Source organism: Mya arenaria, chromosome 11, assembly GCF_026914265.1.
Source record: "Mya arenaria isolate MELC-2E11 chromosome 11, ASM2691426v1".
NCBI classification, from domain to species: domain Eukaryota; kingdom Metazoa; phylum Mollusca; class Bivalvia; order Myida; family Myidae; genus Mya; species Mya arenaria.
The window spans coordinates 53,902,113-53,928,469 of NC_069132.1; the positions used below are offsets into that span (position 1 = coordinate 53,902,113).

General features: G+C 34.8%; 1 protein-coding gene across 3 annotated transcripts in view; it reads right to left on the reverse strand.

The window, feature by feature from the left end:
- The window catches only part of LOC128207838 (uncharacterized), a 30,414-nt gene extending 4,654 nt beyond the window's left edge, over window positions 1-25,760 (reverse strand). The window contains exons 1-10 of one of the 3 annotated variants that reach the window (XM_052911004.1): window positions 25,727-25,760; window positions 23,006-23,333; window positions 21,394-21,746; window positions 19,967-20,141; window positions 8,487-8,546; window positions 6,901-6,944; window positions 6,511-6,594; window positions 6,168-6,228; window positions 3,157-3,199; window positions 584-702 (exon numbers count right to left, since the gene is read on the reverse strand). In XM_052911004.1, the coding sequence (XP_052766964.1) occupies window positions 584-702; window positions 3,157-3,199; window positions 6,168-6,228; window positions 6,511-6,594; window positions 6,901-6,944; window positions 8,487-8,546; window positions 19,967-20,141; window positions 21,394-21,746; window positions 23,006-23,317 (1,251 nt within the window). In that variant the 5' untranslated portion in view covers window positions 23,318-23,333; window positions 25,727-25,760. The other 2 variants (XM_052911005.1, XM_052911003.1) reach the window with 2 other exon arrangements.
- Between the last annotated feature and the right edge of the window lie 597 nt (window positions 25,761-26,357).

Consider the following 26,357-nt stretch of genomic DNA (forward strand, 5'->3'; position numbering starts at 1 on the left):
GGTCAGCTACTGGTCAGGCCCAACCTCCAAGTCAAGTTTGAGGGCCATGGGTGCAGGCATTGTTGAGTTATCACTCGAACAACCTTTTACCATTCAAGGTCACTGTGACCTTGACCTTTGGCCTGATGACCCACAAAATCAATAGGGGTCATCTACTGGTCAAGCCCAACCTCCATTTCAAGTTTGAGGGCCATGGGTGCAGGCATTGTTGAGTTATCACTCGGACAAGCTTTAAAATTATTTTACCATTAAAGGTCACTGTGACCTTGACCTTTGACCTGATGACCCCCAAAATCAATAGGGGTCATCTACTGGTCAGGCCCAACCTTCATGTGAAGTTTGATGACCATACGCCCAGGAATTGTTGAGTCATCACTTGGACAAGCTTTGGTCTACCGACGGACGGACCGACCGACCGACCGACATGCCTGTGCAAAGCAATATACCCCTCTTCTTCGAAGGGGGGCATAATTAATACGGAACTAATATTAGGGTATTATTCAGTGACAGCAATCTTTTAAAATACGAATGTAATTTATATTCATCATTCTCAGCGTTAACCAAACACTGCCCTTTAATTTACCTCAAAAGTGACATATCCAAAGCCCTTCCCGATGCACGTCTTCTTATCCCTAATCAGCCGCACATTGGTGATCTTCCCACAATCCTCAAAGTGGTTCCGAACAGCCTCCTCTTCAACATCTGAATATGGGAATACAGATATAAATTAGAAAGTCTTACTGAAAGTAATGTTCATCCAAACATAAAATTAATCTACGGTAATACATCACAACTGTTGGATCTCTGCCCACATTTTTAATTTAAAATGATATTTACTCCAAAAATGATATGCACCTGCAGGGGTTTCCCTTTCACATAAGACCCGAATCTCTGACTCTGACATGGGCCTCCAAAATCGACCTACCACGCGTCTTTGTGACCCCAAAAACATCATTGAATGCAAACCATATATTGAGACCCCATAAAATGACCAGACACCTAAATTTCCAAGCACAAGAGTCACATTACCCACGGCAAAAAAAGAAGCTTAAACCCATACATGTACAATGATTCCTCCTGTGGCACCAAACCGCCCCCTCCTCCAGTACTGGGTGATAGGGCATTCAAATATTACAATATCCATTTGCATTTTTAGCTTATGAGCACATGATCATATAAGTATCTTCCATGGCCGAGAGTGTAAGATAGGTTCATTCCGACCGGAGTGTAAACCTCGTTTCCACAAAACACCCTGCGCGAGGGTCGGGATGAACCTATTTTACACGAGTGGCTATGGTAGATGCTTTTTCTCCCACCTCAGTTAAACAAAATTAAGTAAAAATGTATTTTTTGCTGAAACTCTTGTGCTTAGTGAAAATAATTGCGTATGGATATGCGATAGCACGTGGTTGTCATGGATTTTGCGCGCAGTGATCCAGTTTATGTTTATAGTCAAATCGGTATTTTTAAATAGTTCTAAGGAGAATGAAGCATTATTTCTTGAATGGTGCGTGAAAATTGTTTTATGGTAACATTTGAAGCGAGAAATATTTAATTAGCGTTCTAAATATTACCATAAAACAATATTTCCGTGATGCTACTGACGACAGTCTTCAACAAGGGAGGTAATTACAATGTGGTGACCATTAAAAAGGAGTTCCATACAGGCATTTTATCTTCGCCCGTGGGCAAGATAAAAATATCTTGCATGGTTAAATTATTGGATCTACTTATCAGAGGAGGGAGAAAATCATATCTAGGACCATGTGCTAGAAGTTTTATTGAAATATATTGAATGGTTTATGAGTTATGCCCAAGTAAAAAGCATTTGCACTAGGACAACACATATGGCACCAAGCCATACACCAATAAACTTTAATCATTTGATTGGCTACTAATATTTACTGGAAAAATATTTTGACAGTGCCCAACTTTGCTTTTTTATATGTAAGTTTGATTATTGTTTAATTCAATTTATTATTCAAAATAATATTGAATACAGTAATTCACAAGAGTTCGGACACCATAAATTAATTATTTTTTTCGCTCTCCGAATACATAGAAAATTATCATTTTTACATTTTATTTACATGTTTGTTTAACCTGCCTTTTTTCTTCATGTTTCCTTTTTACCACTTATTAATTTATCCGTAGTAATCAATGGTCATAAACTTATTTGTTACGCCTATAAGTGTAAATACTTCATCAAGTTAATCAAAACACCATTTTATACATGCATTTTATACATGCACTGAACTGAATAAACACATTCTATCGGCTTCAGATCAAAGAGTCACACTGTGTGAAGTCACATAACTTACAGTTATACCCACGAGGATCTCGTGGAGAGCATGGACATTGCTATGCAGGATTAATGTATAACTGTACGATTATTGCTTCATATAGTCTATAAGTGTGGTACAAGTTTGAAAGCTTATTGGCAGGTCGTTTTACAAACATGTCATGTCGATGTTTTCTTAATCCCTTGATTGCCCTTGTTGTTTGTTTAATCCTCAAATAAATATATCACACTTTCTTTTTAACAGGCAATAAATCGATTAGGATGGGTAGTAACTAATTAAATTGTCATAGTGGTGTATACATACGGTTAGTTATTCTAGCCAGGCATTGTAAAGATAAAAATCAATAATCTTCGTCTGTGAAACTTGGTAACTATGAAAGTTATGATTGATGTCCTTTGGGTGTCTGAAAATTAGGTACGCAAAATAAATTAATTTGGGAAATAATTATGGGTGTCCAAATATTTAGAGTGTCCAAACTCTTAGGTGAATTACGGTAACTTTAATCGAAAAATATTTTTGTTGAAATTATAAACGTCTTACGATATACCGTATCCCGATCATCAACTGCCGTTTTAACCCGTATATACTCGATCAATATGACGCGAGTAACATCCCTCTCTACATAAATCTAAACAAACTCTCGGCTAGAAATTGACCTCAGAAAAAAGAAAAAATTGTTACTGGGTATTATACGCAGGCATTATTTTGCATCAAAATCTGAGGGAAAAAAAGTGCGTCTAATACCCAGTCATTTACGGTAACCAATCAATTCACATCTGGCTAACTCTGACAAAAACAAAGAGTTAATCTGTTTTATACAAATGGCTGCAGTAGCCTGGAAGAAGTTACATACCAAATGGTAGATTCCCAACAAACACAGACTTCTTAACATCTTTCTGAAAATTAAAGAGAAAGCATATGTTTTATATAACCTACATCTTTGCCATAAACAAATTTAAATAAAACTTGGTAAATTATATTTTAATAGTTGCTCCTTTTATAATACGTGTTTCACCAGGCATTCTCACTATGGTTGCAGTACTGTGCTATTGTCCAGAACATTGCGAATACCTGCATAATTGATGGCTTTTTTTGAAAAATATATCAATCTGAAGTTAAGGCCTGAATTTAATGATAAAAATATCAAAAATGAAGAATCTAGGTCTGCAGTTGAGTCTCTTTTCTAAAACACCAGGTGTTTGCATTTTTGTGTGGAGACAAATTTTCTCTTCATTCAATGTACATAGATCAATTATGATGAATGCTCAACAAACACCAAATAAATGAGAGTCAGATTATGACGAGCTACAGAAAACAGAGCAAACTATCTCGGGCAAAAGATCGCAAAAATTGAACTCCGAGTTTTTCATATACAGATAAAATTATGATTTAATGAAAGGTATAAAATGTAAACAAGAGCTGTCACAGTATGTGATGAATGCCCCCGAATGTGACATTGACCCACAAACAAGGTCAGTACATGAAAAGTTGATCTTGCCTTTACGTGTCAAATACATATGGCAAGTTATTTTAAATTGCCTCTGAACATAAAAAAATACCACCCATTCTTGACAACCTACACTGTTATGTCCTTATATTCAGAATTCCCTTGTGAATAAACACTTAGTGTATCTTTCACCTTAGAGGTAGGGACACGGGTCTTGCACGCGACACGTCGTCTTGGTATGTGGAACACATGTGGCAAGTTATTTTAAAATCTGTCCATACAAGGGAAAGTTGCAGCCCGGACACGACAACCTATACTCTATGTCCTTATATGCAGCACTCCATTGTGAATAAACACTATGTGTGACCCTGACCTTTGAGGCAGGTACACGGGTCTTGCACGCAACACGTTGTCTTGGTATGTGGAACACATGTGGCAAGTTATTTTAAAATCTGTCCATACAAGAGAAAGTTACAGCCCGGACACGACAACCTATACTCTATGTCTTTTTATGCAGCACTCCATTGTGAATAAACACTAAGTGTGACCTTGACCTTTGAGGTAGGGACTCGGGTCTTGCACGCGACACGTCGTCTTGGTATGTGGAACACATGTGGCAAGTTATTTTAAAATCTGTCCATACAAGGGAAAGTTACAGCCCGGACATGACAACCTTTACTCTATGTCCTTATATGCAGCAATCCATTGTAAATAAACACTAAGTGTGACCTTGACCTTTGAGGTAGGGACACGGGTCTTGCACGCGACACGTTGTCTTGGTATGTGGAACACATATGGCAAGTTATTTTAAAATCTGTCCATACAAGAGAAAGTTACAGCCCGGACACGACAACCTATACTCTATATCCTTATATGCAGCACTCCATTGTGAATAAACACTAAGTGTGACCTTGACCTTTGAGGTAGGGACACGGGTATGCACGCGACACGTCGTCTTGGTATGTGAAACACATGTGGCAAGTTATTTTAAAATCTGTCCATACAAGAGAAAGTTACAGCCCGAACACGACAATCTATACTCTTATGTCCTTATATGCAGCACTCCATTGTGAATAAACACTAAGTGTGACCTTGACCTTTGAGGTAGGGACACGGGTCTTGCACGCGACACGTCGTCTTGGTATGTGGAACACATGTGGCAAGTTATTTTAAAATCTGTCCATACAAGGGAAAGTTACAGCCCGGACACGACAACCTATACTCTATGTCCTTATATGCAGCACTCCATTGTAAATAAACACCAAGTGTGACCTTGACCTTTGAGGTAGGGACACGGGTCTTGCACGCGACACGTCGTCTTGGTATGTGGAACACATGTGGCAAGTTATTTTAAAATCTGTCCATACAAGAGAAAGTTACAGCCCGGACACGACAACCTATACTCTATGTCTTTATATGCAGCACTCCATTGTGAATAAACACTAAGTGTGACCTTGACCTTTGAGGTAGGGACACGGGTCTTGGAACGCCACACGTCGTCCTGGTATGTGGAACACATGTGGCAAGTTATTTTAAAATCTGTCCATACAAGGGAAAGTTATAGAGCCGGACGGACGGACGGACGGACGGACGGACGGACGGACGGACGGTGCGATTTTAATATGCCCACCTTCGGGGGCATAAAAACTGTGGTGCAATTTGCATTATACTAATCAAGTTTTGCCTTGATTGAATAGACAGCTAAAAGCTTATATGAATCGCTCTCAAGTCCGTTTCATGGGCAGAAACCAGTACTGATTCCTTTTTGAGAGGCCATAAGACATTAACCCTCGAACCCACAACCTCTTCGGTGAGAGGCCGACACCAATATGACTAGACCATTTGTCAACAATGAAACATATGTTGTCAATATTTGAATGTCTAGTGTCATTGTTTAAAGTTGTTTAATAAACAAAACTGTACTATCATATTTCTTTGGCATATTTTTCTATCAGGTAATAGGGAAGTGAGAATCTTTCAAGAGGCATCGCTTGTTCAACCTGCGATGGATTTATTAATCATAAATATAAACTAACATAATGGCCAGAACAGAGCGTCGATCGTTAAACAGAAGCAAATATCACATATTCGAATATAGCATGTAATTTTGACAAGTTTCAAATGACCGCCAACATGTGTTTTCATACAGTCAATGCTGAACGCTGCAAACAGCAATAAGGTAACAAAATTTACCTTGTCTGTTGAAACTTATTAAAATGCTTAGCGGTATTTTTTTTTTGTATTATTCGGGTCAAAAGGGCGTAATTGCAAAACTGTGAAGGGAGCTAAATGTGAAATAGTAATGCGAAGCACTTTTTACTCAATGTGGGTTTATTTTGCATTGTACCTGGGAAATGAAAAATTGCAAAAATCAGCCACTTTAAGATATAGACTAGCTCAAATGATAAACCTCCCACCTCCTTGTCTTTAGAAGCCCAGTCCACTCTAATATGTAGACCTTTCAGCTCATGACCATTTCTGAAAGTAATATCATACATAGTTGTACTAAGAACTGCAGAATTGTGAATTATTTATTACAGATGTGGGAAAAACAAGCTGTGTTATTTGACATTCTAATCTTGATTCAAGTTTTTACACAATTCTCTATAAAGCAATATTCCATTAAGATGTATATAAAATGGCACCAAGACTATAACAATACCTTAACATTTTTCTCGAAATTTCTTCGAAAAAAACAGATGAACTAAAACAGAAACGCTTTTCCTGATTAATTGCTTAAGAATGCAACAGGGAACGTACAATTCGAGAGCCTTCTCTGCAGCCTCGTTGTTCTTGAAGCAGATAAATCCAACACAGTTGTGTCGCTCTGGGTGGAAATCTTTCCTGAAAGTCAAAAGTAACGGATTAACCAAACAAACAAATTAGTTCAATATCATGATCAATGTAATACCAAAATCTTACATGTAAGATGACACATTAAGATGTTTAGTTGACAACACATTGGAAAATGTCATATTAGCTAGTACATTGCCAAGTCTCCTTAACACAAGAAAACGAAGGCTTTAATTTCAAAAGTATAAATTATCAAATGGATATTTTCACTCTATGAAACAGTGAAATATATTGTAATGTCACTGATGTCTCTCTCTCTAAAAACCACCGGAAAGCATATATAATAAATGTACTTACTTAATAGCAATCACCTTTTTAGGCACGGATGGGTCATTCACAGGCTACAAGAAAAATAACAAGAATTTCGTTACACTGAATCAGCTTTTCATTCTTAAACAAATATAAGACATCAATGAATACTCAGAAATGACAACAGACCAAAATCGCATTTCAAATATTTAGAGTAGGTTTGATGAACTCAAACCCTAGGCAGAGATAGACTCCTGTGAATATTGTTATCTAATTCTAAGCATTATTTCCATTTCATGATACTATCTTTAAGGCACCCGAGACAACTTTTTACTTTTCTTTCCGGAAACTTGATGATGCACCTGGCCCCAATTTCTCGAAACTTCTTAAGCTTAACAGGCTTAAGTCGCTTATTTCAATTAGCTAAAATACATACTGAAAATGGATTTTGATAAATGAAAAATGGTTTATTCTGAAAATCATACAGATTTTTCCTACATAATTTCAAAAAAAAATTGAAGAAGTAAATATAACACATTTTATAGAACAACGAAAATAATGAGATTAGCTTAATCCTGTTATAAGGAACTTAAGAAGTTTCGAGAAATTGGGGCCTGATGATTTAGTAAACATTTGCAATCGGCGACCGGTATTTATTGGACACTGCCACACCGATTGAACAGATACTAATCATGTGAATCTCTTAGGCAAATCAAAATAATTTTGTGCTTATTTACATGTAAATATATATTGTAAATCAATATTTCGGTTTTTATTTGAAATAATCAAAGACATCAATAAAATTTAACTTCTACGGATGTACAACAAGTACAAAATGTGTTTTCATTGTGCAGTATTCGCTTAATACAGAAGCTTTTAAGTTTAAGATTTTATATTTTTTCTACTGTTTAAGGGACAATTACAACAAATAAACATCTTTCTATTCTCTTACGGCTGTACAAACCTCAGTCACGTTTTCATTGGACATTGGATTTTATAAAAAAAATAACAAGTTATAGTTATTTATTTAACCTAAATAAAAAAGGGTTCTCAAGACGTTTTTCTTCAAATAAGAGCATTGTTCTACACTATACAAGAAAAACAACTTTGTCAACACACGTCTTGATTCTACGGTATGTTAATCATCCAACACTATTATTTCTACTGACTGTCCATTATTAGAATAATTACTGTCCATTATTTGAACAAGGACTGTCCTTTATATTGGACAGTCCATATTTTAAATACTGGACAGTTAGTAGAAATAAAGTACAGTACATGGTCGAATAACCCATGAAGATTACAAAAATAACAATTGATGATGCACAAAACTGTTTTAAAATAAAATAAAAGGATAGTATTGTACGAAAGGCGATCTTTAGCGGAGCTATTTGACATCAACAGTGATCTTAAATTAATATGCGTCATGAAACAATGTCCGTTGTGCTTCTAGGCGAAAAAAAACAAAAATGTATTCCTACAAAAAAAATTGTAATTTTAAGTATTCAAAGAAAAATACCAATCCTGTAGTGCATTCCTTCAAGTCAGATTATTATCATTCACATACACAAAAAGTAATATCAGTAAACTGCTGCTGATATGCCCAGCCATATAACATTTGTCAATTTACTTACCACACATCTGTAGCGGATGGATTCTATTTCACCACAGTCTTTGAATGCCTTCTCCAAAGTCTGGAAATTTTGAAATACATGTAGTAGATGCAAGCTTATTTTCATTATTCAACATACATGTATATATAGTTTTTACTGTTTTCTTACATAAATTTAGGAAACATTTCTAAGCACTTCACTAACTGAGCATAAAAAACTTTAAAGATTATATTTTGGCAATGCTGTTTTTTATAACTGTGTTCAAATTGAGTTATGTTTCTCAATTTAAAAAGAAACAAAAGTGTCAACTGTCGCAAAATATGCCTGTCCAAGTAGTGTTAAGTTTGGTGATAAGTGGTTGTACGTTTAGCCAAAATAAGAAGGCAGACACTGTGTATAACGTAGTTGCCAAGACAAGGATCATAACTCTGCAGTGCCTTAGACGAAATGTGTTCTTATTTGTTATTTCCAAATTTGTTAATCATTGGTCAAAGGCTTTTAAATTTATTGATCGGAAAAGACTGATTTCAGGAACTTACTGTAATTAAAGGCGATGACTCTTGACAAAGTCAAGCATATCGCCTTTAATTACAGGCTGGATATCAAACCTTACTTAGATATTATGCCCATACATATATAGTATGACCATATTCGGGTATGATTGGGCAAAGCTTCTAGTTAGTAATCGGACCAAACCGATTTTTCTGTTATTTGTATAATATAAGAGCTTTAACTCTAGCAATACGACTGGTTAAAAAAAATGTACCCAAGATGTTATGCCCAAATACATTCTGAAAAAATGGCAATTATTTAACAGAAATTTTATTAGTAAGTTATTAGATAGTTATTGATCTGAAAATTCAGATTTTAGGTAATTTCCATAGTTGAAGGGCAATAACTCTCAAGTGACTTATGTTGCAGCAATATGGCTGGTTATCAAACTTGTTCGCGATATTATGCCCATAAACATTCTGATTGAGTGATGATTGGGAAAAGTTTTCTGAAGTTATTGATTGGACAAGACTGATTTAGTAATTTCTATCATTAAAGGGCGATAACACTTGAGTGACTTAAGAAAATTGGCTTGTTAGTGAACTTGTCCAAGATATCATATGATTATACATGTTCTTACAAAACTTCCTGATGATTAGACAAAGGCTTCTTAAGTTATTGATTAGACAAGACCGATCTTTGGTAATTTCTATAATAAAGAGCAATTCCTTTGCGTGACTCCAGCAACATTGCTGGTTATCCAAATTGTCCGAGATATTATGTTCATATACATACCCACTAAGTTTGGTTATGAATTGGACAGGATACTAAAGCTATTGATCGAAAAAGACTGATATAAGTCAGTTTCTCATGAGTGACTCAAGCAATATATATATATATGGCTTATTATCAAGTATGTCCAAGATATATTGATCATACTTGATACAAATTCCGACTTAATTTAACCCTTAGGCTGCTGATGGCGATTTTAAAGGCTTTGCAAACAGCTTGGAACCAGACCAGACACCGAGTAACTTGGCACCTGGTCAGGTTCCAAGCTGTTTGCCACTCAGTAAATTGAAAGAAATTTAGAATAAAACAGACGACATTTTTGAGCAGATGACAACCCAGCATGCAAAGGGTTAATAATGATTAAACAAAGACTTCCAAAGTTATTGATCGGAAAAGACTGATTTTAGGTAATCTCTAAAATAAAAGGGCGACCACTTGGAGTGACTCAAGAATTATGCCTGGTTATCGAACATGTCTGATATATTATACCCATGCACATTCTGATCAAATTTTGTAATGATTGGACAAAGGTCTCCAATGATTTTAATCAGAAAATGAAGATGTTATTTAATTTAACTAGAGGACAACATACTGGACGCCGCCACCAGCATATAAGCCACAGGTGAAACTATATAGCATCACGTTCTTTAAACGGGCGCATAAAAACAACCAACGAGAAACATATGTTCACTGAAACAGTATAATAAATCAAGGCCTTTATTTGTTTTTAATTTCAATTTCAATTTTTAATAGTATTTCTTATACTTTTTGGTAAATAAAACATCATTTTTTTTATTTTCAATGCTCAAAAAATGATATTATTAAAAGTATCTATTTGCCTGAATGGAGAATATTCTTAATGAATATAATTTAAAAGCAGTTGACATTATAAAGGTGATAATTCAGATAAAAACATACATTTCTCTAAACAATTTATGAGCCGGTAAAACATAATTTGGAAATGAAGTAATTTAGGCTCTGATACAATTAGTAACTTTACATTCCCAGTTAAAGATGCACTCTTATTCCCACGTAAGATTTACCACTATTAAAACTTGTTTTTATATTCCAAAAACGATGAATAAATATCGAAAACAATGGTTCTTATGAAGGATGCCGAGTTCAAGTTGAAAGAAATGTGGATAAAACACAGTATGTCTTCCTTATGAGACTATAGTAGACCACAGTAAATATTTTAGCATTCACCAATCATTTAATATTTTTGCGTTTTCAGCTTTTAAATACACGGTTACTATCTTGTTATCAGTAATTCATATTTTCCATATGCATGATTTAGTAAGTAGTTAAAGGTTTATCACTCAAAATTTATATTTGTTATACTTGTGTATGTATATATTTTGAATAAGAGTAAACACAGATAAAGCATCGACTTGATCATGAAGGTATTAGCTATCAAATGTTTAATTTTTACACAAACTTGAATATCTTAACATTAAAGGGCGAACAATATAGGTTGATGCAAAACATTTATGTTTCTCAAAGATATACCGCTTTTTCAACTTTTTTATTTGATATCTTAAAGCTACACTCTCACAGATATACCGCTTTTACAACTTTTTTATTTGATATCTTAAAGCTACACTCTCACAGATATACCGCTTTTACAACTTTTTTATTTGATATCTTAAAGCTACACTCTAACAGATATACCGCTTTTACATCTTTTTATTTGATATCTTAAAGCTACACTCTAACAGATATACCGCTTTTACAACTTTTTTATTTGATATCTTAAAGCTACACTCTAACAGATATACCGTTTTTACATCTTTTTATTTGATATCTTAAAGCTACACTCTAACAGATATACCGCTTTTACATCTTTTTATTTGATATCTTAAAGCTACACTCTCACAGATATACCGTTTTTTCAACTTTTTTACTTGATATCTTAAAGCTACACTCTCACAGATATACCGTTTTTTCAACTTTTTTACCCCGGTATTTGATATCTTAAAGCTGCACTCTCACAGATATACCGTTTTTTCAACTTTTTTATTTTATATCTTAAAGCTGCACTCTCACAGATATACCGTTTTTTCAACTTTTTTATATTATGTCTTAAAGCTGCACTCTCACAGATATACTGTTTTTACAACTTCTTTATTTTTTATCTCAAAGCTGCACTCTCACAGATTTACTGTGTTTACACATTTTATTATTTTATATCTTAAAGCTGCACTCTCACAGATATACCGTTTTTAAAACTTTTTAATTTGATATCTTAAAGCTGCACTCTCACAGATATACATTTTTTACAAAAAAAAATATTTGATATCTTAAAGCTACACTCTAACAGATATACCGCTTTTTCAACTTTTTTATTTGATATCTTAAAGCTGCACTCTCACAGATATACCGTTTTTTCAACTTTTTTATATTATGTCTTAAAGCTGCACTCTCACAGATATACTGTTTTTACAACTTCTTTATTTTTTATCTCAAAGCTGCACTCTCACAGATTTACTGTGTTTACACATTTTATTATTTTATATCTTAAAGCTGCACTCTCACAGATATACCGTTTTTAAAACTTTTTAATTTGATATCTTAAAGCTGCACTCTCACAGATATACCGCTTTTACAACTTTTTTATTTGATATCTTAAAGCTACACTCTAACAGATATACCGTTTTTTCAACTTTTTTATTTGATATCTTAAAGCTACACTCTCACAGATATACCGTTTTTACAACTTTTTTATTTGTATCTTAAAGCTGCACTCTCACAGATATACCGTTTAAACCGTTTTTACAACTTTATTATTTTATATCTTAAAGTTGCACTCTAACAGATATACCTTTTTTAAACATTTTTTTTATTTTATATCTTAAAGCTGCCCTCTCACAGATATACCGTTTTTACAACTTTTTTATATTTTTTATCTTAAAGCTGCCCTCTCAGATTTACCTTTTTTACAAATCTTTTTTTAATTTTTGTCTTGGAAAGAGGAAATTGTTGCAGTTATATCTGCAAACCAATGGTAAAAGATGCTGACAAAGATCAGATCGCAGATTTGCAGATTTCAGTTCGAAAATTAATGTAATATGGCTTCAACCATTACTAACAGTTTAAGAAAAATGCATGAAATTTTAATTTTTACCTTAAATATAAAAATCTGCGATCTAGTTTTTGTCAGCAGTCTTGTATCACTGGTTTCCATGGATTTTATCAAATATTAGCTCTTTCCAAGACAAAAAAGAAAAGAAAAAAAGTTGTCAATACATCCAATCTGTGAGAGTGCAGCTTTAAAATGAGCAAATTTTTGCGTAAATATCTGCAAACCAGTGTAACTGGACTGCTGACAAAAGATCAGACCGCGGATATTCATATTTCCGTTTCAAAATTAATGTTTTATGGCTTAAAACCTTACTTAAACGGTTTAACAAAAAATATAAAGCATCAATTTTTTAACCTTAATAAAAATCTGCGATCTAATTTTTTGTCAGCACACTTATATGACTGGTCTCCATGTATTTTCACATAAATTCGCTCGTTACAAGACAAAAAAATAAAAAAAAGTTGTCAAAACGGCCAATCTGTGAGAATGCAGCTATAAGCTAAGGCCTAAAAAAAAAAATTGTTTGGTTAGGGTTACTTCTTTAAAAACTAGAAATGTGTCCATAGGACACGGATGCCCCCACTTCGATTTTTTGTCACAGAAAATAAGCCATAATGATTATTCAGGATAATCTGAGGGCCCTAACTCCTAAATGATTAAAGCGATTTCCATGGCTATCGAACTTGATCAAGATATTATGGTCACAAACATGTGTTAAAAGTTTGGTGAGGATTGGACAAACAGTTTTCAAGAATTAGATCGGAAACAATCTTCGGGACGTATTTTTCAAGTCTTTTTTTGCAAATAAAGGGCCGTAACTCCTAAATGACAAAAGCGATTTCCATGGCTATCGAACTTGATCAAGATATTATGGTCACAATCATGTATGTAAAGTTTGGTGAGGATTGGACACATACTTTTCAAGAATTAGATTGGAAACATATATTTTTGAAGTATTTTTGGCAAAAAAGGGCCGTAACTCCTAAATGACTAAAGCGATTTCCATGACTATCGAACTTGATCAAGATATTATGGTCACAAACATGTGTTTAAAGTTTGGTGAGGATTGGACAAACGGTTTTCAAGAATTAGATCGGAAACAATCTTCGGGAATTTTTGGCAAAAAAGGGCCGTAACTCCTAAATGACTAAAGCGATTTCCATGACTATCGAACTTGATCAAGATATTATGGTTACAAACATGTGTTTAAAGTTTGGTGAGGATTGGACAAACGGTTTTCAAGAATTAGATCGGAAACAATCTTCGGGACGTACGTACGTACGTACGTACGGACAGACGTACGTACGTACGGACAAGGGCAACCCTATATGCCACCACTTTGTGGGGGCATAAAAATAGGTAGGGTAGGTAGGCTTTTTATTTTATTTTATTTTTTTTTTTATTAGGTTTTATATAAGAATATAATTTTCATCATTGGAGAATGGTGTTAAAGCTATCTTCTGTACAAGCATTTAAGGTTTAAACTTAATATTAAAAAGCAATTAAAAAAAACCCGAAATATATATTTTTTTTTTATTTTTTTTTAGTTTTTCATTTTTTTTTCAAACTGACTATAAAAACGGTAGGGTCGGCGCCTATTCCGTAGGTAGGGTCGGGTAACCCGAACCAAATGTATTTTTTTTTTTAGGCCTAAGCATAGAGAACGAGAGAAGAGAGACTTTTGGTTATTTCTCAATTCAGCAGAGTTCATATTATTGTTAGCATTACTCTTTATAATAAGTGAATCTTTCATATATTTTCCTCCATTAAAGTTTCAATTCCACTGATTTATGCATTATTATCTGAGAGAAATACAGATTGAACTAAGCTATACAGCTTGAGTAATTGGAATACACATACAGGAAATTAAACTACAATCTAATTTAAACTACGTCATGTAATGTAATAGAATTTACAAGAAACCTCCTCACAATTGATATATGCTGTTACATTAACTCATTGACAATTAGTTACGAGAAAGCAAGCCATGGATAGCAATAAGGAGAGTGAGAGACTGTTTTCCCTGAGATTGTCCCGGGTGATGGGGGATATTGGGGTTAACAGCTGGATGATTAACAGGAGGAGGAGAACTCACCTGAAGAGTGAGACTATGGTGAATGTTAGATATTTGTTGAGAGATAGTAATCACACTGATTACATATTTGGTAGCCAGACTGAGGCCACAACAACAGCAGGGATGAAATCTGATACTGACTTCTTGATTTGTGACAACTGTGTTTGCGTTGCCCTTGAAAGGCGTTACTGGCAACATGGAAAACCTAACCTGCTGGTGTTAAAGAATGAACTCACTCCTCCTCAACACTGCTACTTGCAGAGACTCAGAAGCGACTGCCCGCTACCATCAGAACAACTAGAAGGTCCTGATGATGTGCAGGATGTGGAAGGTAGAATTATAGTATCCAATACAAGGGTTAAAAAACAGGAACAGTTACAACAAATCAGTGAGTCTGGTGAAATATTTCGACATGGTCCATCAATATCACATAGTGAAATGCGTGACTTTGTATTCGCATACCATTGTGACCAGCTACCGGAGGAGTGTCAGTTCATGTTCAACAGACCACGCCCTGGACACTGGCCAAGACCGGACACACTGGCAAGGGCCAGACAGACTGGAGTCTTCCTAGTGCCACAGGGCTACACTGAAAGCCCAAGTAAACAAACAATGTGTAGATCTACAGCATTCATGATCCCATCAAAGTTGACCAATTATCCGTATTCAAAATGGCAGTGGAGGTTTTCAACTTCATTGATGGAACGATTTTTAATATTTGATTTTAGCCCTGTTCAAGTGAAAGTATATACCCTTACGAAAATAATAAGAAAAACTTTTCTAAAACCTGTGTTTGGAGACAGATTCAGCACATTTCATATCAAAACAGCGATGATGTTTACAATAGAAAACTATCCTCTTGACATATGGAGGGAAGACAACATTGTGCAATGCGTGAGTTTACTTTTGGCCACAACGAAAAGATGGTTGAAACAAAAATACTGTCCCCATTTTACAATATCTGGTGTAAATCTTTTTATAGGGAAATTGAATAATTGGGAACTTTCTAAATTATGCAGCATTATTTCAATTCTAATCAACACTGAAATGCAGTGTTTGTTTTATACTCGAATGGATAATATAAACTTGCGACTGCTACAATACTCAAGTCATCAGTATATACCGTGTCAGAACATATGTACAAAAGCCCAAACATATGGAAATATTCTCGAAGACTTGATATATAGAGAATTATTTACGCTTGAAACTATTTTTGAAGAAAACGTGACAAATAAATCAGTCGATGACATTGTAAGCCATTTGTTTATTCTACAGAGTATGTCTGATTCCCAAAGTGACATTAGTTTGGAAGTAGTATCACTGTTGACGCCATTCCTTCACAACACTCTTGCCTCCATGCTGGCTTCAAGATGCATCTACCTTGGACAACCAATCACACAGGATATATTCAACCAATATCATCTGTCACCGGACTCTGACCTTATGTCCAGTAGGTTAAAGTTTGCCTCCATGTTGTACTGCAGTGGACAGTATGAGGAAGCTGCTGAAGTTCTGACTTACTGCGAAGGACTGCTGGGACCAGAAATGTGGCAGTTTTGTGGACATAAAGGAAGGAAATGTCTCAAAACAAGTACTGAGTTTAAAACCAAGTTGGTATTCTGTCCACCCAATGAGGTGCAAAAGAAATACACCATGGTGTGTATAACCTTCACAAAAGAAGAAATCAACTGCATTCCACAACACCTTACTTATGAAATGCTCAGAAGTATTGAAAATGAATACAGGTTTCACATATGGAAGAACAATGTAGTCATTGACTGCATCCCATTCCTGTACTACCTACAACACCTCACCTACAGGGAGCTTCATCAACCCTTGAGAGCACAAACAGCCCTACTTCACCTACATGGGTACACTATGGTGACAATCAGTGGCCATATTGATACAGCCTTCAACATGCTTGGTCACTGCTTTGAACTTCAGAACAGGCTTGACCTTGCTTGGAGGTGCTACGGCAGATCATTGGACATCTATGACAGAGACAATGTCTCCATCTGGCATGCAGCCAGGATACTACATCAGTTTTTACGTAGCTGATATCCACATTGACTTTAATGTAATGCCATTTTACTAATGTAAAATATGTAAATTGTTTGAAAATCACTAAATTTGGAGTTTTTGTGACAAGTAGTATCAAGAATAAACATTTTTTTAAATATTTATAAATATCATAGATTGTGTTAAACAAATGATTTCAATAAATTTGAATAAAAATTAGCCAGTGAGTTTATTTATTATAAATATAGTTATACAGATGATATTTACAGATGATATTAATAATTATAATAGCAGTAAGCCAGTGAGATTATTTACCAGGGAAATATTTGACCATAGAGCATTCATAACTTTGAAAAACAAAAAGGCCAAACAGGTTACTTGACCCTTCCTACAAAAAGTGCCGACTTTTATAAGACAACAACTCCGGGGGTCGGATGTGTCGCCTGATGAAATATTTACTGTCATCATTTTAACTGTTGGATTGGCATTTTATTCATTTATAGACAATGATGTTGCCATTTAACTTTCAAGTGTAGGTGGCATTTGATTGAAGGTCAAAACGTTAAGCCGGACAAAAATTAACAACGAAAGTTAACAAAGGGCAATAACCCTAAAAATATGGAGGCAAGAGTTATGGTTCTTATGCACTGCACTTGCCCTCAATGAGATTGATCTACCTATTAAGTTTCAGGTTGATATCTCCTATAGTTTATGATATATGCCCATGACAAAATTTAAGCTTGAAATGCAATAACTCTAAACATATAGATGCAAGAGTTATGGTTCTTGTGTAGTGCACTTGCCTTCAATAAGATCTATCTAGCTACATCTATGAAGTTTTAGGTTGATACCTCTTATATTCTTCAAGATATACCCCGGCCAAAACTTTAAGCATGAAAATTAACAAAGGACAATTACTCTAAATCTAAGAAAGCAAGAGTTACTGTTATTGTGCACTATACTTGCCCTCCATGAGATCTTTCTACATATGAAGTTTCAAGTTGATTACTCTTTAATTCTACAAGATATGCCCCGGACAAAACTTTAAGCATAAAAATGGACAAAGGGCAATAACTCTATAAATATGGAAGCAAGAGTCATAGTTCTTATGCACTGCTCTTGTCCTCAATGAGATCTATCTACATATGAAATTTCAAGTTGATACCACTAATAGTTTACGAGATATGCCCCGGACAAGTGAAAACAGGACACGGGCGCCAACAAAGGGCAATAACTTTAAAAATACGGAAGCAAAGTGACGGTTCTTGTGCACTGCACTTGCCTTCAATGAGATATTTATAGCTATTAAGTTTCATGTTGATACCTCTTATTTTTTTTAAGATATGCCCCGGACAAAACTATTAAGCATGAAAATGAACAAAAAACAATTACTCTAAATCTAAGAAAGCAAGAGTTACTGTTATTGTGCACTGCACTTGACCTCCATGAGATCTATCTGCATATGAAGTTTCAAGTTGATAACTCTTATATTCTATAAGATATGCCCCGGACAAAACTTTAAGAGTAACTGTTCTTGTGCTCTGCACTTGCCCTCAATGAGATCTATCTACATATATGAAATTTCAAGTTGATACCAGTAATAGTTTACGAGATATGCCCCAGACAAATGAAAATGGGACGCGACCGCCGCCGCCACCGCCGCCGACAAAAGAAACTCCTATACAAAAATTGTGTGTGTGTTTTAACATGTAGTCTAAAGAGCATTAAACTGATGATGACATTGACGCCATTCCCCAATGACGTTCTTAGATAAAGCCTTATATATATAAACTAGACGCCAAATGGCGACATATCGAAAGAGCCTTTGACACAGACACAATACTCTTCCATGTAACTGCAATAAAGTTGTACACTATATGAAATCTATGACACTACGCCACAGCATAGTGAATTCCCATGGCTAGTTCTTCGAAAATCTTATGAAGCATGTGCAAGATACAGCCATGATAAGGTTCCGTCCATACCAGTCCTATCAACAGTACTCATTTTGAAATTTAACCTGTAAGTGTAACCTTAATTTTTGAGATACAGACCTGGGTTTCGTGCATGACACACCCCCTTATCATAGTGAACCTTCGTGGCAAGTTTTTGTTTTTTTTAAATCCTTTAATGCATGGTCAACATATAGCTAGCACAAAGATCATTTCAACATTTGACCTCTCATTATGGTGAACCTTCAGGGCATTTTTTTGTGAAAATTCTGCGATGTATAATCTTTATCTCTTTTTTGAAGGGGGCATAAAACACAGCCAACCTACCCTACCTGGTTTTGAAAAGAATGTAACCGTAACCCAAACATTATTTTGGCCTAAGTCACTTTTACTGAAGTCAAAATATTATAATTCAGGGATTTATTTTGTCTTTCTTAGGAAGATGATATATAGTCCTCAAATTGGAAATTCGCATGTGCCAATAAAAGAAATTCGAAAAAAGAGTCAAGATATTAAATAAAATAAACATATTTATATTAAAAGGCCTAGACACCAGATTTTACAATTGAAAGAAAAAAAGAAAATTTTCAAAAAAAAAACATAAAAATTATATTGTTGTGTACAACAAATTGAATCTTAATTAATGACATACTACATCACTTATGACACATGACTCGTACAGTGACAATAATTTTAACCATTTACCCAGTAAAATGATGTTTTATCGGCCTCATACTACCAGTAGCTTGTATTGACAATTCTAGTCTTGTTTTGAGGTATAACTGTCTTTGTCATACTGCTTTTGTTGATTTTGGAAACATCTAGTGTCTAGTTCCTTTAATAGCCAGGGAAAATGATTGCTAAATCAAGTTATAAGCTAGGCTGCCAGCAAGAGAAAAAAGCTTCTAATTTCGTAAAAAAATTGCCAAATTGTCCTGCTTTTTTTCCTTAAAATCCATTCAGAGTTTGTTTTTTCATTTAATATGAATATATAAAGATTTAAAATCAGCTGTAAACACACCACTAAATAATAAACTCACCTTATTGATTTAATAAAACATTCTGTTAGATTTATCACTATCTACTGTACCTTTTTAGAAGTATTAAGAGCCAGATTTCCGACAAATACTGTTCTGTCCAATGTCGGCTTAGCAAGCCTGTCTCGTCGTTTACGCGATGGTTTTTCCTTCTCCTCATCCTCCGTCTTTGATTTCTTACTCGGAGATGAGGACTCGTCTTCTGAACCGGAGACACTTTCTTGCTTCCTGTAATCAATGATTTGTCTGTCAATTCTCACAATTATTGTTAATGTCAAGTGTATTCTTTACTGACCAATCTGAGGCTCAACTTCAAACATATTCCCAATGCTTTAAAAAAATCAAAATATATCGAAAAGGTGGAAATGAAGTGCCTTATTTTCATTAAACACCTTGCACCCTCAAAGTGTTTAGGGATGAAAGAATTGGTTTATCTTAAAAAAATCATGATTTTTATCACATTCTCCCATTAAGCATATAATGGAAACATTTTGTTATTGAATGTAAGATTGCATTATATTTCAACTCGTAAACACCAAGTATTAAGCCCCTCATAAAATATCATTTGGTGTTCACTTGATGAAATATACTGTGAAATCATTAATGTTCGTGGGCATGAAATTTCGTGGTTTGCCGAAAACAAACAATTTCGTGGGTACTTGAATTCGTGGATTTTCATTTTGAAAAAAAATCGAAGATGCGATCGTCCTAGATCGTCTGCATAATATCCACGCGCTGGCCCGTGATTTCCGTCTTCTACGTCACTCGGTTTATGACACTCGCTAATGTGGTACGACATGCCAATTAGTGCATATACCCATGTCATTTATAGATTTAATTGGGAATAAAGGTAATAAAAAAAGATGTACCCTGATCATAAATACAGATAGGGGAAGCCATTGAATGCCAATTAAGAATTTTGCAAACTGTGAAAACACCGAAAAGGTGCGTATATTGTCACGTTCGGTGCTTAGTAACCTTCAATGTACTAGTAATCGATTAATTATTTCATTAAATAAAAAAATCGAGTATGGACACTCATCACGCACATCTTGTAAACTTGGAGATTTTCATTAACAGCACACGTTTAACCACGTGCTTATAACTGTCATTTGCTGCATAAAACACATTTAATTGATTTGGTTCAACATCTGTAAAAGGCAGTTATAATATATTAACAGAATAATGGTCGTAAGTTATACAGTGAGACAGGTTTTAACACTGTAAACTGCGACCTCTGTAAAGAATATACTAGAGTATGTACATAACAAGGCAATTGAAAAAGTGAATAAAGGGTTTATATTTCGTGGGATCTTGAATTCGTGGATCACCCAACCCACGAAAACGACGAACATTAATGCCCAACGAACATTAATGATTTCACAGTATTACAATCTAACAAGGTAACAAACAAGTATCCTCTCTAAATGTTTCAGCCCTACATAAGAAAGTAAAATTAACACGCAGACTATAAACCCACCTTTTCTTGCTGTGTTTAACCAAGGACTCGTGTACAATCCCAGCAGGACAGAACCCTGTCTGGTTTCCATCGTTTTCCTTTCCTCCATCAATTGATCCTTCATCAGATTCATCAACATCATTATCAATGTCTCTTTCACCACCAACGTTTTCATTGTCTAAATCGGAGCCTGATTTTGCTACTTTCTCCATTATTTTCTTCTTTCTACCCTTTTTTGGTTTGTTAACAGAGTCCTCCATAGACTGTTTCTTTATTTTCTTAGGTTTAGATTCAGTGACATCTTTCTCAGCTGTAGTCTTCCTTTTCTTGACTTGCTTCGGGATATCAGTTGAATCTGAAACACCCTCCTCTTTCTGAAACAGACCATTACACCATTTACTATCCATAAACAGAGACAAATATTTGCAAATGTAATAATACTTAAAATCATAAACAAACAAGAAATGCCGCAATGCGACAAACCAGGTTTTCAATGATTGACAGAAGAACTTTAGTCTGTGTCAGTTTTTTTCATTTTAGTAACAGTGACCTTGACCCCACGGACCCCAAACACAATCCCGTGAAAAGTTTCCATACACTCTTCCTATAGACCAAGTTTGGTCAAGATATGACAACCCTGACTTAAGTTATTCAGTTTCAACCGTTTTTCTATTTTTAGTAACAGTGACTTTGACCCTATGGAACCTAAACTAATTCCCATGAAAGGTATCCTTTAACTCTTTCTATAGACAAAGTTTGGTCAAGATATATCAACCCTAACTAAAGTTATTCAGTTTCAACTGTTTTTCTATTTTTAGTAACAGTGACCTTGACCCTAGGGTCCCCACACGCAATCCCATGAAAGGTATCCATGAACTCTTCCTATAGACAAAGTTTGGTCAAGATATGTCAACCCTTACTGAAATTATTCAGTTTCATAGGTGAGTTTGACGCCGCGCGGTCGGTCGCCCGCCTGCCCGCCCGTACAACTACTTTCGTCATTCTAATAACCAGGTTTCACTTTGTAAAACCCTGGTTAAAAATATCCACTTTTACCATCTATATCTTGTTATGATTTTAACACACATTAATAAAGTCAACTTCAATAACCAATATGTAGAGATTTATCAATGGATAATCCACATTCATTTCCATAAATATAATTACCAGGGCTTCTTAAAACCCGCAATTTGCCTCTCTATACTGATTTTGATTTTGAAGGACCGATTGTAGTTCCAGAAAATGGCTAAAAAATTCAGTCCCAAATTGTTTGGTTTGTTTTCAATTCCGGTCCTAAAAGGCTATTAAGTAAGTAAAATAAACAACAGAAATTATAATACAAACAGTGTTTGACATACCACATCCTTAACTACCAAGGGACAACCTTTTGAAGCTAGGGAACATCCTTGGGGTGATTACTGTCTGTGTTAATTGACTTCACTGTTTTCATTACATCATATCACATATTAAACTTAAATCATCTCAAAACTTGCTTTTTTATACATCCAGTTAGCAAAGAATTACAAAAACAAGGATGAATAAAATACATAAAGGTTGACAATGGTTATAAGAGCAAATAACTGCTGGAAGAACGAATCACTGATTCAATATAAAAAATAAAACAGAGCCCAACCTGCTTCTTCTTTAATCGTAATTGTGCCCCAAACATTTTTTTATTAATTTTGGGCGTTTTCACTTTTTCGATTTTCTTCCCTTTTTCCGTTTTCGTTTTCTTCACTTTTCCCATTTTCTTTTCCTTCACCTTTTCAAAACTCATGGCCTTCTTAACATTTTCTCCTTGAGATTTCTTTGTCTTTTTTACAGCATCTTCAGTCTCCTTATTCTTTTTGTTGTTTGTAGTTGGAGCTTTGGAGAAAATATTAGCCTCAGATTTCTGTTGAGTTCCAAACAACTTGGACAGATCCCCAACCTTATATTCTGCCATTGTTCTTCAATCTGAGCTAAAAATAATAAATGGACATGAGCTTTGGCATTTGAGATTTACAATGAACATGCAATCAACAAGGTACTAAATGTATAATATAACCTTACATGTAGTTCTGAATAGTGATGTTCCGATGATCAATTATAATCAAAAATCGATTGGTTGGGCCTGAAATCGGCGACAATCGATAGTTTTTAGTTATAATCGATTATCAAAAAAAATAATTAGTAAGTGTTCAGATGTTATCTTTAACAAAATGGCTGATGAAAGCCACAATGAGCAAGAAAATGAGCTATTTTTTATACAACAACACTTAATAACTTCAATCATAGACATAAGGTATATGCATATAATGATTAAGAGTTTAATACTGTACATAAATAAAACTACAACTCAGGTACTATCTAGTATTTTAAAAACCGATTGTACTATCGATAATCGGTTACTTGAGTGGAACCGATCATCGATAGTAAAATTGCAACCGATTCCCAACACTAGTTCTGAATTAATTTCAACCTGCAGATTTTTTTCTACGGTAGTGTGTGAGGGTAAGAACCAGCCGCCAGGATAGCTCAGTTGGTTTAGAGTGCCAAGCTAGTGTTATAGAGGTTGTGGGTTCGAGACCCACACTGAGCACATTTTTCCTCCAAGGTTTACTTTACTACATCAGTTGTTGCTGCCTTAACCAAAAAAACATTTATCTGAGGCTCTATAGCTATGACAACACAATACCTGTAGAAACTTAAATCTATGGCTTTGAAGTAGAAACACCTAAGCTGTTCAAATACATAAAAAGGCCACTTTGGGCATATATGGAAGACCTAAAAACAACCTATGTCCTTTCATAACCCATCTTAAGGTAGACAACCTATGTCCTTTCATAACCCATCTTAAGGTAGAAACAGATTGTCAGAAATAATTCCTACAGTCACTCCGCTAATGGCACTTTAAAGTTCAGTCTAATAAATAATCTTCATATAAGCACCAGTCAATTGCAACCACGCCCCCCCCCTCTCCGGGTCCAATGTATACCGGATATTAGTCTAAAATAATAGACGTGTTATACGGGATTCTTCCAATCCCTAACGTCTAAACGGGAATGTGCAAAAAACGGGGGTGTTTTAAAAATATTGTTTTAAGTGAAGTATTTTATGGTTGAAATTGATCATAAAGAGTTGTATTCATATTTTACCATGTAAGTGAAATGTTATTTTGCACTAAACAAGCATTTAGTGCATTAAAACAAGTTGTTTACCTTTCCAATGAAATGAAAGTTGACTGACACAGACAACAATTATGCGAAGGGGAACAACTCGATACAATCGTAATAGCTCGGCCTCCTCCGACAAAGCTTCGAGATAGACCTCGTTAAACAATCGTAACAACTCGGCCATGGCCGAAATGTTCAGAGCGATTTAAAACTGTGCCCTTAAGCCTTGCAGGTGCCCTTCATGTATATATCGTTATGTTTTGACAGAATGAAATGAAAAAAAGCCGTCAAACTCATTATTATAAGTTGGATATTTATTTTTTTGTGTACGAAACTAATATAAAATAACATTATCTGGTAATATTTCTTGTTTTTATGATATTTTATAGACGCTACATGCTTTAACCCGGAATCCTGATCGGAACAACTACCCAGTTTGGTACTAAACAGTTTGTACGTGAAGGATTTGCCATATCAAAAATCTAAAAAAAATCCGTCAACGTACAATTATTTGGACTAACCGGATATAACCAGCGAAATGGGCCTAGTTTTTACCTACCAGGTGGCACCGCAGTGCCGGGTGAATGAGTTGGTTTTGTCCTTGTGCCAAAAATACTTAGCGGGGAATGGAATTAGAAGAATCCTGTATAACACGTCTATTATTTTTAGACTAGGGCCTTACCTAGGGTGCGGGGGCATTTTCAGGGGATTTTACAAGCAGTTCGTCCCCGCAGAACGAGATTTTACCCGGGCTTGGCTGGACTGAAAGTCAAAGTGCCCACTATTCCTCAGACCTGGGGGGTCGTGGTTACAATTGCCTGGTGCATTACAGATTACAAATGACATGATAAATTTTAATATGTATCCACAAAATTGAAATTGTTGGTACTCAAGTAGGGTTGCCCAATAACTTCACATAAAATGTAACATTTATAATCATGGAAGCCCCATTTATTTAGACCACTTCCATCAAAAGTGTTATACATGTGTATTTTCAGGTTTTCATCCGAAAAACAGTATCCGAAATGCATAACATTTAAAATAAACATATGTAGATAAATCATTTTATTGTATCTACTGAACCTGTAAACGGCCATAACCTTTGGTTTAACGTTACTCTTATCAGTTTTAATATTTATTGCTAAAACATTTCTTTATTTTACCCTATAATTCGTGCTATAAGAAATATGTAACCGTACATGTGGTGAAGCAGACAACAGTACGATAGTCAAGCCGATACTCTAGTCTCAAAATAATAGAGGTGTTATACGGGATTCTTTACCGAAGGATTTGCCATATCAAAAACCGTAAAAAAAATCCGTCAACGTACAATTATTTGGACTAGCCGATACTCCTACGTAGTGACCTTACCAAAATACACGAAAATGTTTAAAAAAAACAAATGTTTAGACCATTTACCAAATGTTTAAAATTAAAATTAATAGAAATTTAAAAAAATAAAAATAAATCATTTTCAATATGGCCTTGTCATACAGTCAGAATAAATATTTTAAGGTAAACGTTAATATTATGGGTACTGTACAATTATAGAGAAACGGGACTCATTCAAGTTTAATATGATCAGAATTCGACAAAAAGCATTAGCTATTTCAATTTATTTTCTTTAAATTTGACAGAAAATGCTATATATTTTGTCGAAAAGAAATCTTATAATCAATATTTTTACTCTTAGAATTTCCAAATAAGTACATTATGTGCCAAAGGTTGTTTGATGTTTGTTCAAAAGATTAATTAAGAAAAATGACCCAATATTAGCTAGTTCGAAGGATAGGAGAGGCAAACGACAAAAATATGTGAGTGAGTCTATCT